The 17,435-nt window shown below is 39.2% G+C and overlaps 1 protein-coding gene across 9 annotated transcripts in view; it reads right to left on the bottom strand.

Annotated features, from left to right (window-relative positions):
• Positions 1–4,703: 4,703 nt before the first annotated feature.
• Positions 4,704–17,435, bottom strand: part of LOC126291830 (gastrula zinc finger protein XlCGF57.1-like) — a 308,343-nt gene continuing 295,611 nt past the window's right edge. For 8 of the 9 annotated variants that reach the window (XM_049985529.1, XM_049985533.1, XM_049985532.1 and 5 more), the window contains one exon: positions 4,710–8,261. In XM_049985529.1, the coding sequence (XP_049841486.1) occupies positions 7,208–8,261 (1,054 nt within the window). In that variant the 3' untranslated portion in view covers positions 4,710–7,207. Of the gene's footprint in view, positions 8,262–17,435 lie in introns of all 9 variants that reach the window. The other variant, XM_049985528.1, reaches the window with a different exon arrangement.

Genomic DNA, 17,435 nt, shown 5'->3' with positions numbered 1-17,435 from the left:
GCACCAGCAAAACATAGAGAATACTTTCAAAACTATTTTGGTGCTTCCTATAGCAGCATTCATTGCATTACGCGTCTAATGCACCTCTTTCTAAATTATTCAGCTATGCGACAGTTCCTATCAGCTAACTTTACCAATACAACGCCTCTTTCAAAGAAAGCTCTCTGCTGTGGAGACTAGCCAAGTTAAAGGCACACATATACAGTTTGTGAGTAGCACCCACATGTTTCATCTGACATGTTAGCGAGTTCCACAACACTACAGCATTTAAAACTCACTTGCTCCATTTTCACTGAACAAATTCTGACATCAGAAAACAAACTATATTGTTGAGGTAATGTGTCCTACAATAAAGTTGATATACATAAGTCTTGTATTAATAATCAAAGTGATCTGTACATATGTACATTCCAGGAACCTTCGAGGAAACCACTCATTCAGAGTAATAGTTTTCCTCGGACACTCTCTACGAATCTCCCAGTGGGAGATTAAAACACTCATGTGAGTATTACTCTTACACACCTGCAACAAGACCTGTAGAAAATACTCTGCCACATGTGGCTTTATACACTAACCTTCAGAATGCCTGGCAGCATTCACAAAGGGATTCTCCTCTCCTACCACATTCACCCACCCAATCAAACCACAAAGCCATCCATGATCATATAAACCAACGGTGTAAATATCTGCAGCAGGACAGTCAGATAGTCCTTCTGCCATTGCAATGGAGAGCAATGACATAGTTTAGCAGCATTAGCTTTGTTCGTTGGCTCTAACCACATCAAAGCCTGTGCTAATTCTCACCATACAACATATATCAATTCCCAAATCAAATAATCTACTATTTCAACCTACTACTCCACTAAGATTTGAGCGCCACCAGTAACATGATTTGTGACCGGATAAACCACGCCATGATCCATTTCAAGCAAGGGATTGCTCCCCATATTTGTAAACTTTTCCCCACCTGTGATATATCATACATTAATTGTCACTAAAAAATTAAAGACAGAACTCTTGTTAGCACTAAGTGTGAAGAACACAAATACCCATTCAGATCAGCTATAGAGAGAATATTGTATGCATATTCTTTTTCAAACAATATGTTCACTAATGGATTATTTCGTATCATCCTCACTTCAGGGACATAGCCGAATGAGCCCATTCCTCTCAGGCCAAGGCATCTCTCTCCAACCAAACTCCGTCTTAATTTTTGGTTTTCCCAGTAGTGTGTACATAAGCCAGTTATCGAAGGCTTGAGGAGACACTTTAGCTCCTCCCCCTGATACATCTTCTGCCAACGCCAGGACAATGGAAAACATTCCTACCTCACATTCCCTTGAATTCTGCTTCTCCACTATCTTAAAAATTGCATAGAAATCAGACAATAACTTCGATTTATATTCGCATTGCATTTACTAATTGGGAATTTTCTACTGCATAATTTTCAACCCAGTTGACAGTAATTTATTCTTTATTTTTACTTACGTGCTTACATAATATTATATTCGATAATGAGCATCGGCAGGGAAACAGAAAATCACTACCATGCCTCAGAGTGCATGTCAGAATTCCACAATGTTAAATTAGTTTGTTTTGAGATTGACCTATCTCAGTTGAAAGCCCTCATTCTCTAATTTTCAATAAATATTTTACATTTTCACAAACGTAATAATTCAAACATGGTTTGTAGCCAAAAATTTCGTGTTCTGGAATGTTCCAATCGTAAACTGTACTTCTTCACAAAATCCAGTTTATGGGTTAGAAAAACTGATTTTTCTCTTTGTGGAAGTTTATACATCCACCAAAATAACATGCTAGTTTGTTAAATATTCGTATTAGAAAGTTTACCAGAAAAACTCATTGCAAAACTTGCTAATCCCCACGCACAACAAAACTTCACTCTGATGAAGTAGTATCTGAGTTCTGACATTCTGTAATCATACACCTTTTAGTGGAACAAACTTCTCTGTATATTCTTTTCATCTCTTGGTGTTTCTGTCTTTTATGTTAATATTTAAAATGCAATAATCGTATGTTTTACCATTTTGTAATTTCGGTAATACATGTGTCTACAAACAGGCACTGCACTCATAGCTTCAGTTGGTAGAAATTTGGAAGTCATAACATGCAATTACTACGTGGGTCAGAGCTTTGCATCCCATGAAGGCAATCACTATTACAAATATGAATTGCCACTTAGAGATTTATGTTAGGCTAAATGGAGTCTTTATAAGGCAATGGCCTTATGCTAAGGAACGTGTGTACTTTAAAATTAATCTGCAAGTTGGTTGTCGTAAATGTTCTCCGGGTACAATAAATTTAAATGAAGAACAACTTAAATTTAGTTGATGTTGCAGGTTATTTGATTATTCACAGCACTTATTTAGTATTGAGTGAAGCAAGGAAATGATCTGGAAGACTTTTGAGGCATCAAAATAAAACCCTTATAATGGATATTCCAACCTGAGAAGTTTTGTACGGTAGTTACGTAACAAGAAGCCGTGCAAGAGATAGTAAAACTGATAGTTATATAAAACGCAGCGGTAAAAAAGAGGAAATAAGAATATGGATAAACGTCGTAGCAGGAAAAAGCTTGAAATGGCGTCAAACAGAAGGAAAGTACAAAAATAAGCACACCGACATGATAACAGATGGGATGCCTATAGGAAAAATTTGTTCCAGCTGCCGTAATGGAGGTCAGCCAATGAGGATTGAGTCTGATATAAAAGAACATGCATGTGTGCGGAGCCTAACACACAGGTTTACCAGAGACATTTACAGCACGTTTCAGACTATCTATAGCTGTCCAACCCCATTTCTGTTACAAAGAGAAAGAGAGAGAGAGTAAAATAAAATTAAAACTACCCTTACAATCACGGATTCCGGTTGCTTATGCAATTATGAATTCAATGGTAGTAAGCACAGGGCTGCACACGCTTTTATTAGGCATGATAAAACATACAGGGAATAATTTTATTAGAAATAAAGTTATAAGTTTGCGTGGAATTTGGTTAAATATCCTTCAAAGTGCTGCACTCATCCCCCTGTTGAATGCATGTCTGGAAACATTTCTGGAAAGACTTCCTTTCGAAGGGCATTCAGCTGCTCCGTTGTGGCCCTGTAAATGCCAGGAATGGTGTCAAGATGTTTTCCATTAAGCACGGTTTTAAATTTGGGAAGAGGCAGAAGTCACTTGGCGCCAAATGAGGTGTGTAAGGCAGATGTGAGCAGAGAGAAACATTTTTTCTGGCCAAAAAGTCGCCAGGAACTCGGGGCGTTGTTCTAATGAAGGAAGTCATCGACCTGTTTTTCTAGTCTCCTTTTTACATCGTTTCGCAGATGACGTAGTAGGCCCTTGTAAAATTCGGTGTTTATAGTTGTCACCCTGCAACGTACTCTACTTCTAACACGTTTTCTTCTGTTTTTGAGGTTAATGGACGTCCTGAACGTTGTTCGACTTCTACCGACTCAGTTTGGCTTTCAAATCGCTCATGCCAGTTTTAAATGATCTTCAGAGTTACAGCAGTATCGCCACACACTAACTTCAATATTTCATGAGTTTCTTTAGCGCTTTTCTGCAACGTGAAACAGCACTTAATGTTCACGTGTTGTTCGTAATACATGATGCGCGACACACACGAAGCACAACCTCACTCTAGCGTCTCTGGAGGCTGACTGAGAAAGCGTTCCAACTTGATGCTGCCTTACTCAAAAGATCAAGCTATTGGACAAGCTACACAAATTACTGTAGCGTCAACAGTTGCTACTAAAGAAATTCATTCACCGTATTTTTTTATTGCACCTCATATTAAAAAGCCATTGATTTTAAACTGTTCAATTATGCATTAAAAGTAATTTTCCCAAGTCAATTGTAGTCACAAACAGCTTGCCTAATCAGGGGACTATTGAATACAAGAGGAGGAGCAATTTTCGTGACCACTGATCGGTTAATTCATAAATTACTCAAGTGGTGTTAATCGACGCAAGTTCCAGTTGCTGTTGGTTTTAGATTTCAAGCAAAGCAGCCGTTACATTGAGGGTCATTGCCTTGTCCTGTGGACAGGCATCTGGCGCCATCCCAATAACATATACGTTCACATAGAGGGCCAAACAGCCTCTGGCAGCAAGCCTATGCGACTATCGGGGCTTCGTTGGCAACGAGGATGCATTAAGTGTGTTATGTCCGAGGCAAAAAACTAATGAGGGATGCAGTCTGAGTCTCAGTTCACTGCAGTTCTTCGTAGGCAAATATCATGACCAGCATCAGCACGATAGTAACCTCCATTTTTGAGTTACATGTTCTTTCCCATCGCCTTGGGAGCAACCATACATGGTTTGGATCAGTTTTCTATCAAGACATTCGTGGTAGAACGCTCCTAGCAAAGCCGAGCGTGTTTAAATAATGTGTTTGCACTGTGAGGGATCAGCTTCATGATTTCATCGACGTTAAAGCAACAAACTTCGTCATGATGCCACTATCTGTATGTCCACAACGTATGCCTGTTCAGTGGCTTATTGCTTTTGTTTCTGATTCGAATCCTGCAGTCCGTCTTTAATATGCCTCATCAAATATCTCTTTAGGGACTGGTCTACTTCTCATTATTTATCTTCGTGTTTTCTGTCTTTTCTTGCACTTTTGACTTGGCCGACAGCAAACCTGAAGATTCAGTAAATAGCAAGGCAAAAAATAAATAGGTCAGTAACCTTATGAGTTTACTTTTTATTTAAACTTACATTTTACATAATGTGTGTAGGGCTTTTATTTAAATCAGTGTTTACATGAAATAAAATATTTCCCACGAATAGGAGCGTTGAGATACGCCAGAACATGAAAACTTGGTGTATACTATCACCATTCATCCACTGGAGCATATTGCCAAATAATTAAACTCATCAAAAATTAAGTGATACAGAGGTACTCTACTTCTATTTATTCTAGAGCTGGACGGTGTTTAAGGGAACTATTACAATTACAGTTATGGAATCATACCTCTCAAGAAAACACAAGTAGTATGTTCTACATTTGACCAGATTAAATGTTTAATAGTGTAGAACTTACCAACAATAAATGGAGTTTTCTACATTCCACTGCTTTTAGAACAGTATGAGAAAACTATTGTTTTATTTTGAAGCTTTTCCTCCCACTATTAAAATTCCAGTGTTTTTAAACAAACCAATGTCATATGTACCTTGTCACTGTAATAGGCAGCCTTTTGGCCACAATTTATTAATAGCTGTGGCCTGCGGGGTAATACTTGTGGCTATAACGTATTTGTTCCTTCAAAAACAGTTAACAGAGATGGACTGATGATGGAAGAGTCATTCCATTGAAAAAGTAGTGCCACCATTATTACAGCGTGGAAGGCGTGAAAAAATAAGCAGTTAGTACATTCCTGGAACCTATTATCTGACTTCAGGTGTAACCCATTAATAGTACAGGCACTCCCAAATTTATTCAGAAAGTAGTGTGTTTCAAGTTAGAGACTGAAGTAAGAGTCAATGTTTTCAATGATGAAAAAATGATGTGACGTTTCGTACAAGGCTACAACACATAAATGCAAGTTTCCCCTTGTGATTTGATTGTCACAACACAGGTATTCTATGGACATAGTGTGGTGATGGAATGCTACAAAGGTATGTGGTAAACGTAACGGAGGCGTTTTGAGGACTTTTTATATTATACTATACATTGATCCAACAGTTTTTATTGTAGGTATGATTATACTGTAGTGTATAATTTGTCACTGTTAATTCACTGTAAGGCACTAAGACCAATTTCTACCGCTTTTGAGAGCTCATATGGAGTCCAAGTATCACATCTGCAGACATGACACATATAGTGACAGCTGTCTGCTTTTAATGATGGAATAATCATGGTCAAAAATTCGTAACTCTTAATGACATTAGCATTTCCATTGCAAGAAATCTAATGACAGAGAAATGGAGACAAAATCTATGAATGATGGAATAATAGACTAAGTGATATTCAGAAGATCAAGTGTGAATGATATGTATCAAACCAACAATATGTACAACACAAGAAAGGAATTATCAGTGCTCTTCGATTTTCAGTTCTGTGATAACTAGTACAACAGCATCATTTTCACTGGTCCAACTCTATAACTATGAGGTCATCGTGGAAGATTGCTAACCAAAGGGTCCTGGGTTTGATTTTCGACAGGTCAGAGATTTTCTCCACATGGGGATTGGATGTTCTATTGTTCTTTCATTCTATTGTTCTGTCATTACTGTCTGCCCCCAATAGCTGAGTGGTCAGCGCAACAGAATGTCAATCCTAAGTGTCCAGGTTCGATTCCCGGCTGGGTAGGAGATTTTCTTCACTCAGGGAGTGGATGCTGTGTTATCCTAATCATCCTCATTTCATCCCTATCGATGCACAAGTCGCCAAAGTGGCGTCAAATCGAAAGATTTGCACCTGGCGAACAGTCTACCCGACGGGAGGCCCTAGTCACATGACATTTTATTGTCATTACTGAGAAGGAAATAATATCAAATACACTATTGTATCGTCTTTCCTCTGATGAGATGGCTTTGTGGGCACAACCCAAAAGCCAATAAACTGAAATTTAAAAAAATCAATAACCGTATTAAATCACACACCAGTATTGTAAAACAGTTATTACTTATGCAACATTTGCGCTTGATGAAGTGCCATATCAGAATTTCTCACACATGTTGCTGCTGTTTTTCTGTACCATATAGTGTGGAATTATCAGCGTAGTATTCCTTCCAAGAAGGTCAGTGCGCCAACGGACGGGAATATTGCTTGAAAGCCAACATTGTCCCAGAGCTCACATGTTCCTACTTAACAAAGTTTCTGTGGTAAAGGCTGTGAACCAACTGCAATGTTGAGTCACATTATTATTACCAGATGCTGTTGTACAAAATCCCAACATGGGAAGTAACTCACTGAGTCAGGAGAGGGCTCCATCGCTAATGGAAGGCAGTTGAGAGTCCATGTTCTGCACAAATGTAATGCTAGGTAACACATGACAAGGTACCATAGCGTTTCACCAAAATGGTGTTCAATATAATGCAGCTGTAAACGCTTCTTAAGATTACCACTTCGCGTGATTGTATTTTGTGACTGGCACTAGCTCTACGGGCGTTTGCCAGTATGCTGTTGACCAACCTGCTTCAGGTGGTTAATTGTTATAAATGTCGTCTTGCAATAGCCACAGGTTTAGGAACATTTGTCACCATGCCGTTTTAAATGTTTCTTCAGATTACTACTTTGCGTGAATGTTTTGTTGCAAATGCCACAACTGTAGGGGCGTTCGCCAGTGTGAGTCATTGAATGTTTCTTCAGGGAACCACTTGTTACAAACGTCTTATTGCAAAGACCACAACTGTGGGGGCTTTCGCCAGTGTGCAGCCGAGAGTGCGTCTTGAGGTAGCTGTCTGACGTGAATGTCTTCTTGCAAAAGCTACAGCTGTAAGGGCCATTGCCAGTATGCACTTGTGAATGCTTCTTCAAGTGGCCACTTGTAATGAATGTCTTGTTGCATATTCCACAGCTGTAGGGGCGTTCGCCAGTATGCAGCTTAAGATGTTTCTTCAGATTACCTTTCAGTGTGAATGTCCTATGGCAAACGCTACAGTCATATGGGCGTTCGCCCGTGTGCAGTTTTAAATGCTCCTTCAGATTAATACTTTGTGTGAATGTCTTGGAGCAAAAGCTGCAGCTATAGGGGCGTTCACCTGTATGCAGCTGCGAATGCTTCTTCAGGTGACTCTTTCTTAGGAATGTCTTGTTGCATACGCTACAACTATAGGGGCGTTCGCCAGTGTGAAGCTTTAAATGTTGCTTCAGACTTCCTCTTCCTGTGAATGTCTTGTTGCAAAAATCACAGCTGTAGGAACTTCCGTCCATATGCAATTTTAAATGTGTCTTCAGTTTGCTATTTGTGTTGAACACCTTGTTGCAAACGCCACAGCTGTAGGAGCTTTCACCAGTGTCGAGACCCAATTGGCTCTTCACGTCACTACATGTAGTGAACGTTTCATGTCCTTGAACATGTGTGTGCTCCTTGAGGTCCTGTAATTGTGTAAGATTCTTCTTGCAGATGGTACACCTATGAGTCAGATGCCTTGTACCAGTTTTACTCTCACAGAATGCATCCTGTCTGGTGGTGCTTTGTATGTCGTTTTCATTTCCTGGAGCCATCGAATCTTGGGCAGCCAAACTGCCACTGTCGTTAGTACTCCCGTCGTCCTTAACGCCAATGAGGTTAGCACTGCAGAAAAACAGAAAATGTTGTGTTACAAAATATTGTCATAAATGTGCAACTATGGAAATTAAAATAATACTAACATATGCTAGGTCTCAAAATGCCTCAAAAGGTCTCCATGAGTGAATGGCATATGGCATATTCTGCAGAACAGGTTATAAATTAGGATCACATAGACTTGAACTGATGCAATTTTTTGGCCACTTTTAAAAGCAATCACAAAAAAATTTAATTTATATGAGGCATTAGTTTAGGTCCTGAAAATTTTAAAAATTGAGAGTATTTACAGAAGGTAAATGTAGGAAATTCCACTGAGATTGGTGTTACTGCAAAGCGAAATGGCACTAAAACACCCAGCATGATTGCTCCATCAGACATAAGAAGCTATCTTACCATAGAACTCTGATGTATTCTTTGTGAACTTCTACAACTATGCTCCACTAGCTACCCTTGTGTACTTGGCGGACACTTCACTTCAGACATTCCTGTGTTTGCACATCAATGATATGTTGGGACATGCGTCGCTATTGTCATAGTCATCCTACCATCCAGAGGCCATAAGTCACAAAAACGAATTAGAAACTAGCGTTCAACTGCTACAAAGGATGCCCTATTTGCTGCGAAGCAATGTATACAATCTTTTACAGTATAATGGATCATGAAACAGATGCTGCACTAAGAAAAGCCTATGCAGTCCTTGTGGAAAAAAACTATTTATAAGATAGTGTGTATGCATAAATACTTATACTAAACAAATATTTTATGCACAGTGATTGTCTCTCCACTAACACAAAAGTGTTTTCACATAGATCGCACAAACAGGGTTTGATTCAGAGCTGGTTCTGGTGCCCATGTTTACTGGCACACATAAACCACTTCCCACCCTGTTCAATGTAGAGCCTATACGAAAAGGTATTAGTTCCTTGATTGGCTGACAATGCCTTGCTTTCAGTGCTTCTTGAACACTACCTAACATATGAAAAGTTCAAGAAGAATTGTCTCCAGCTGAGTGAATGCCACCTACACTTTGAATAACAATTTGCAGCTTCCTTTTTAACTATCAGACCTGCAGCACACAGCACCATCGTTGTAAGAGGTGCATCAAAAGCAACCATTCGAAAATTTCGTGATTTCCGACAACAATGTTTCTCTGTACTACCATTTTTGTCATGGCAGGTTTTGCAAAACTGATGATGGGAGTCTACACACGGGAGCTGTATGTGAGGACTGTGGCAAGAAAACTTATAACTGTGGACTTCCTGGTTACAGAACAAAGTGTGTCTTCTCAATACTCATTCACTTGTTAAACACTTATCTGTCACTTGCTCATGATGGGATTCAAAAATATTGGTGAAGATATCATACTCAGTGTCTGACTCCCTATTATAAGGAATTTTCTTCCCTTGTCTAAAACATTATTTTTCCAGAAAATAATTATCATTTCAGTACTATTAACCTAGTTTTTACTTTCTTCCATAATAAATCGAAAAATTTAACAACATTTCCATTTTAATTTCATTGGTAGTTAATATTTGTTACATTTTGCCATTATATATTTCTATTACATTACATTGTTCGGTACAGTAACATTAGTATTATTGGCAATTAATATTTATTATGTTTTGTCGTCATATTATTCTATAACTTTACATTATTCGATAATATTAATGTCATTTTACCTCATACCAGCTAGGTTTTCTTACCAAAAGTATAGGAATTGAATCATAGGATTTTCTTGCCATTTCCTCCCACTAGAGAATAAAGATCAGGTAATGTTTGATTGAATTTTGTTAGTGCTGCGTGGAAAAATGAACAGAGATGTTTTCTACATCTACATCTGCATCTGCATGATTATTCCTCAATTCACAGTTAAGTGCCCGGCAGAGTGTTCATTGAACCACCTTCAAGCTATTTCTCTACTGTTCCATTCTTGAACAGCACACGAGAAAAATGAACAGTTAAATCCTTCTGTGCGAACTCTGATTTCTCTTATTTTATATGACGATCATTCCTTCCAATGCAGGTGGGCACCAATAAAATATTTTCACACTCTGAGGAGAAAACTGGTGATTGAAACTTCATGAGGAGATCCTGCCACAATGAAAAACGCCTTTGTTTTAATGATTGCCACCACCATTCACTTATTATATCTGTGGCTCTCTCTCCCCTATTCCGTGATAGTACAAAACGAGTTTCCCTTCTCTGAATTTTTTGAATGTCCTCCATTGATCCTATCTGATGCAGGATTCCACAATACTCCATAAAAGGACATACAATTGTAATGTAGGCAGTCTATTCAGTAGACCTGTTACATTTTCTCAGTGTTCTACCAATAAATTTTAGCCTTTGGTTTGCTTTACCCACAACATTATATATCTGATCGTTTCAACTTAATTTATTCATAATAGTAAGCCTTAATTATTCATCTGAATTTACAGCTTTTAGATTTGTTTGATTTACCGTGCAATCGAAATTTAGTAGATTCCTTTCGATACTCATATGTATGACTTGACACTTTTTATTATTGAGAGTCAATTGCCACTTTTTCCACCATACAGATATATTGTTTAAATACTTTTGTAATTTGTTGGGATCATTTGATGACGTTACAGGACGGTAAACGACAGAATTGCCTGCAAACATTCTAAGAGTGCTACTGAAATTGTCTCCTAAATCGTTTATGTAGGTCAGGAACAGCAGAGAGCCTAAAGCATTTCCTTGTGGAACGCCAGACATTACTTCTGTTTTACTCGATGTATTTCCATAAGTTACTATGAACTTTGACCTTTCTGACAGGAAATTATGAATCCAGTCGGACAACTGAGGCGATATTCCATAGGCATACAGTTTGGTTAGAAGACACTTATGAGGAACGGTGTCGGAAGCCTTCTGTAAATCTAAAAGTATGGAGTCAATCTAGCAGCCCTCGTCAATAATACTCATTACTTTGTGAGAATAAAGAGCTAATTGTGTTTTACGAGAATGCTATTTCCTGAATCCGTGTTCGTTGTTTGTCAGTATATCGTTTTCCTCGAGATAACTCATGATGCTCGAACACAGTATAGGTTCCAAAACTGTAATGCATATCGACGTTAGTGGTATGGTTCTTTAATTCATCGGATTACTCTTATTTCCATTCTTCGGCATTGGTGTGACTTTTGCAACTTTCCAGTCTGTAGGTATCGATCTTCCAATGACCGATCAGTTGTGTATGATTACTAAATATGGAGCTATACTCTCAAAATACTCTGACAGGAACCTGATAGGTACACAGTCAGGACCGGAGGCCTTGTCTTTATTAAATGATTTAAGCTGCTTTGTTGTTGTTGTTGTTGTGGTCTTCAGTCCAGAGACTGATTTGATGCAGATCTCCATGCTATGCTGCTTTATTACACCAAGAATATCTGGTTCTAAGTTACTCACTTTGGCAGTTGTTCTTGGTTCCAATTGTGTAATATTTACTTCGTCTTCTCTGAAGCAATTTCGGAAAATCGTATTTAATAATTTTGCTTTAATGACACTGTCACCAGTAACATCGTCATTGTTACTGCGCAGTGAAGCTTTTGATTGTGTCTTCCCGCTGATGTCCTTTACGTACGACCAGAATATCTTTTGCTTTTCTGGCGGATTTCGAAATAGAGTTTTGTTGTGGAAAGTATTTAAAGCGTTGTCATTGAAGTTGGCGCTACATTTCAAACGTCTGTAAAACTTCGCCAGTTTGAGAGTTTTGCGTCTGCTACAGTGTTCTGACCTCTTTAGTGTACCATGGGGGACCAATACCATTTCTTATTAATTTATTTGGTATATGTCTCTCAATAGCCGTCAATACTATTTCATTGAATTTAAACCGCATCTGGTCTAGCTTACATATTCAGATTGGAAGGAGTGGAGAGTGCACCTTAGGAATGTCTCAAGCGAATTTTTATCTCCTTTTTTAAATATATGTGTTTTGCTTTTATTTTTGGTGGGTTTCGATGTTTAGGTATTCAGTCTAACTACGACAACCTCACGGTCACTAGTCCCTTTATCTGTCATGATGCTCTCTATTTGGTCAGGATTATTTGTTGCTAAGAGCTCGAGGATGTTTTCGCAACCATGTGCACTTAGAGTGGGCTCCTGAACAAATAGTTCAAAATAATTGTCTGAGAACGCATTGATAACGGCTTCGAACGACTTTTACCTCAGATTTTAAACATGTACTTTCACCAACATCTCGAGAGTAGATTGAAGTCACCAGCGACTATTACTGTATGAGAGAGGCTTATATTTGAAATGAGAATCAAGTTTTCTTTGAACTGTTCAGCAACTGTGTCAATTGAGTTGGGGTTGGTATGCAGAACCAATTATTAATTTATTCCGGTTGTCATACATAACCTCTATCCACACTACGTACAGGAAATATCTACTTCAATTTCGCTGCAGGGCAAACTACTTCTGTCGCAAATAAACTCACAATTTCCAACTGTATTTTATCTATGCTTTCTGAATATGGTTAAATCCTTAATGGAAATTTCGTGTGAACTTATTTTCAGCTTTAGTCAGCTTTCCTTAGCTGTAACTATTTGGGCTTTGGTGCTTTGTATTAACGGTTGGAGCTCTTATTCTTCTCCACACAGCTACAACATTTTGCAATACCGATTATGTCTAGGTCTACTCTCCTGTATTTCTCCTGCACACTTATACAATGACCCATTTTCTGTAGTTTCCCGGGATCTTCTAACCTAAAAAAACACCCAGTCACCCCTACCCCACCCCCGCTAACCGTGTAGCAGCTGCCTGTGAGTAGTGGACCCCTGAACTATCAAGCGAAGCCCAGAAGCACACCAACGTATAGCGCAGGTCGAGGAATATGCAGCCTTCAACGTTGCAGAATCGCCTGAGCCTCTGATTCAGACACTCCACTTGGCTACGTACCAAATGTCCACAGTCGGTTCTGTCGGCGATGCTGCATATGGTGAGTCGAGCTGCATCTCGCAAACAAGAGTGACAGTCTTTACTACTGCAAGTAGCTGTCCAAAACCAGAGAGGACTTCTTCTGATCCAAAGGGATACACATTGTTAGTTCTGTCATGAGCCACGACCTGCAGTTGGTTTCACCTTGTGCTTTCCATGACATATCGGAGCAGCCTTTCCACATCTGGAATGACTCTTCCTGCTATGCACGCAGAGTGCACAGTCGATTCCTTCTGAGCACTCCATTCTTCTGTGCTGGATGGTGGCAGCTGTTGGCTTGCAGGTATAAGTCAGTTTGTGTCAGTTTGCTATACAACTGATCATTCACACACCGAATTAATCACATAAGAACAAACAGCGATTGACATTCACCAGTTCAGATTTATTTGGCTCACCTTGTGTAGCCCCCATCCCCTTCTGTCTGCAGGAAAGATTTTTATTTTTTTATGTGATGGGGATTCCACTGGCAGAGAGTCATCACGTACACTTTGCACACATTCAAAAATCATTCAGAAATCAGCTGTGTTTCAAAATAACGAATAGACCAACGTGTGCTGGATGCTAGGCGCGTTGTGAAACGAGTTTTTTTCTTCATTATCACTTTGGCGTCCACTGAAATTCCTAGTCGGGGCAGATGCTCTGTTTTTTCCCTCCCCCCCCCCCCCCCCCCTAAATCCCTGGGCCTGTGAAGAAATGGACAAGTACTACCCTTAGAGGATCACAAATCCTTTGTGGGTGTGACAAACCTAAGGCTCAATGTTTGTGCAGTAGTATCTCTATGATTTCGATTTCCATACTGGATGTTTCCCTCAGCTCATTTATCTTTTTTCAGTTACCTTCTACTATCATCCTGTCTTCTACTGTGTTACTATAAAAATCATGTTTTAGATATATGGAAGTCTCAAAATAAATAAGTTCATAGTGGCAAAAGAAAAAATTTCCTCTGAAATGCCTACACTGAATCAGAAAATTATCTGGGGTTTGAAAATAAATGTTAATTCTGTTTATGTTGTGATATTTTATGATGATAATTGAACTTTTGTTCATTTTGAATTTTTGCAGTGGCTAAATTTTATAAAATTTATGTGAACAACACTTGCCCAAGAGGAGATTTTCATGCTCTTTTGAAACATAATTTACTTTTGATTTGTATTGTACAGGGTGGGGGAGGTAATTATCCCAAACTATAAAAGTTAATAAAAGAAAAAGTAAAAAGATAAAAAAACATTTATTTGTTCTTCAATAAAGTGCAACTGGAAGTTCGATTTTATTAAGTTTTGAACAGCAAATCCTGCAAGTGACTCGATCGTTTTCAATACACAGCTGCAGCCATTTTCATCACTTTATGGAGCATATGTTATGGAATATGGCCTACGTCAAGTCGTACAGCATCCTTCAAGGCTCCCAGGGTCCTTGGGCAGTGTGTAAGGGTCTACGCATAGCGCGCAGCCCTACGGTACGTTAACACGCGCTAGCCAGCCGACCTGTCGGGAATGCTGACAATTTGCTTTGTCAGTAAACGTGCGTCTGGCCATACTGCTACGGAGAGTACGCGACTGACCGCCGTCGGCAGCGCAGTATTAGCTAGCACGGACTCGTGTGCGAATATCTCTCTTTTCGTAGCTCACCATGGAGCCTTTTGATACGACCATAATTAGCCGGTGTTAGGATGTCAGACACTGTGATGATAGGTGCGCATAGCGTGTGTGTTTTATAATCCACCTTTGTTAATAAATCTGGTTAAACTTATTTCTCGTGTTAACGTATTGTCGTGCCTCAAGGACACACCGCATACAAATCCTTACAAAATAATCGTGTCATCATCATTCGGACGCAACAACACAAATTACCCCCCTTATAGAAGTGGTGTCAGAATGGAAAATCTACATTCCTGAAGAGGCGCAGTACAACGTGAACTTCGAACAGCAACAGAATGAACATCTTCCGACTATACAGGGACATCCAGTGCTGGAATTCAGGTTGGTCTACTCCAGTTTGTCTAGAACACGAAAGGCAGAGATGGATTTTTCTATTACATTTGAGTGACTCATTGGCGTTAATTAGACAAAATGTCGCAATCCAGTCAGAGTAACGTTATCGATCTACAAACTGTTATTAACGAACTGCAAGAAGAGATTCGGCAGTTAAAAGCAGAAAAAAGCGAGCGTAACATTCTGAGAGACTTGTCAAATGATAGTTCTTGCAGTACAGGTTGTTGTTGCTGTGGTCTTCAGTCCTGAGACTGGTTTGATGCAGCTCTCCATGCTACTCTGTCCTGTGCAAGCTTCTTCATCTCCCAGTACCTACTGCAACCTACATCCTTCTGAATCTCCTTAGTGTATTCATCTCTTGGTGTCCCTCTACAATTTTTACCCTCCACGCTGCCCTCCAATGCTAAATTTGTGATCCCTTTATGCCTCAAAACATGTCCTACCAACCGATCCCTTCTTCTGGTCAAGTTGTGCCACTAACTTCTCTTCTCCCCAATCCTATTCAATACCTCCTAATTAGTTACGTGATCTATTCACCTTATCTTCAGCATTCTTCTGTAGCACCACATTTCCAAAGCTTCTATTCTCTTCTTGTCCAAACTAATTATCGTCCATGTTTCACTTCCATACATGACTACACTCCATACAAATTCTTTCAGAAACGACTTCCTGATACATCTACATCTACACCCGATGTTAACAATTTTCTCTTCTTCAGAAACGCTTTCCTTGCCATTGCCAGTCTACATTTTATATCCTCTCTACTTCGACCATCATCAGTTATTTTACTTCCCAAATAGCAAAACTCCTTTACTTCTCTAAGTGTCTCCTTTCCTAATCTAATTCCCTCAGCATCACCTGCTTTAATTTGACTACATTCCATTATCCTCGTTTTGCTTTTGTTGATGTTCATCTTATATCCTCCTTTCAAGACATTGTCCATTCCGTTCAACTGCTCTTAGTATTTTGCAGCTGTGACTTATTAAACTGATAGTTCGGTAATTTTCACATCTGTCAGCACCTGCTTTCTTTGGGATTGGAATTATTATATTCTTCTTGAAGTCTGAGGGTATTTCGCCTGTCTCATACATCTTGCTCACCAGCTGGTACAGTTTTGTCATGACTGGCTCTCCCAAGGCCGTCAGTAGTTCTAATGGAATGTTGTCTACTCCCGGGGCCTTGTTTCGACTCAGGTCTTTCAGTGATCTGTCAAACTCTTCACGCAGTATCTTATCTCCCATTTCGTCTTCATCTACATCCTCTTCCATTTCCATAATATTGTCCTCACGTACATCTCCCTTGTATAGACCCTCTATATACTCCTTCCACCTTTCTGCCTTCCCTTCTTTGCTTAGAACTGGGTTACCATCTGAGCTCTTGATATTCATACAAGTGGTTCTCTTCTCTCCATAGGTCTCTATAATTTTCCTGTAGGCAGTATCTATCTTACCCCTAGTGAGATAAGCTTCTACATCCTTACATTTGTCCTCTAGCCATCCCTGCTTAGCCATTTTGCACTTCCTGTCGATCTCATTTTTGAGACTTTTTGCCTGCTCCATTTAGTGAATTTTTATATTTTCTCTTTTCATCAAGTAAATTCAATATTTATTCTGTTACCCAAGGATTTCTAGCAGCCCTGGTCTTTTTACCAACTTTATCCTCTGGTGCCTTCACTACTTCATCCCTCAGAGCTACCCATTCTTCTTCTACAGTGTTACTTTCCCCCATTCCTGTCAGTTGTTCCCTTATGCTCTCCTTGAAAATCTGTACAACCTCTGGTTCTTTCAGCTTATCCAGATCCCACGTCCTTAAATTCCCACCTTTTTGCAGTTTCTTCAGTTTCAATCTACAGGTCATGACCAATAGATTGTGGTCAGAGTCCACATCTGCCCCTGGAAATGTCTTACAATTTAAAACCTGGTTCCTAAATCTCTGTCTTACCATTATATAATCTATCTGATACCTTTTAGTATCTCCAGGATTCTTCCATGTATTCAACCTTCTTTTATGATTCTTGAACCAAGTGTTAGCTATGATTAAGTTATGCTCTGTGTAAAATTCTACCAGACGGCTTCCTGTTTCATTTCTTAGCCCCAATCCATATTCACCCACTATGTTTCCTTCTCTCCCTTTTCGTACTGACGAATTAAAGTCACCATTGACTATTAAATTTTCGTCTTCCTTCACTACCTGAATAATTTCTTTTATCTCATCATACATTTCATCAATTTCTTCG

Source organism: Schistocerca gregaria, chromosome 9, assembly GCF_023897955.1.
Source record: "Schistocerca gregaria isolate iqSchGreg1 chromosome 9, iqSchGreg1.2, whole genome shotgun sequence".
Lineage (NCBI taxonomy): Eukaryota > Metazoa > Arthropoda > Insecta > Orthoptera > Acrididae > Schistocerca > Schistocerca gregaria.
Note: the sequence above shows the minus strand (reverse complement) of the source record. Positions and strands in the feature narration are given on the sequence as shown.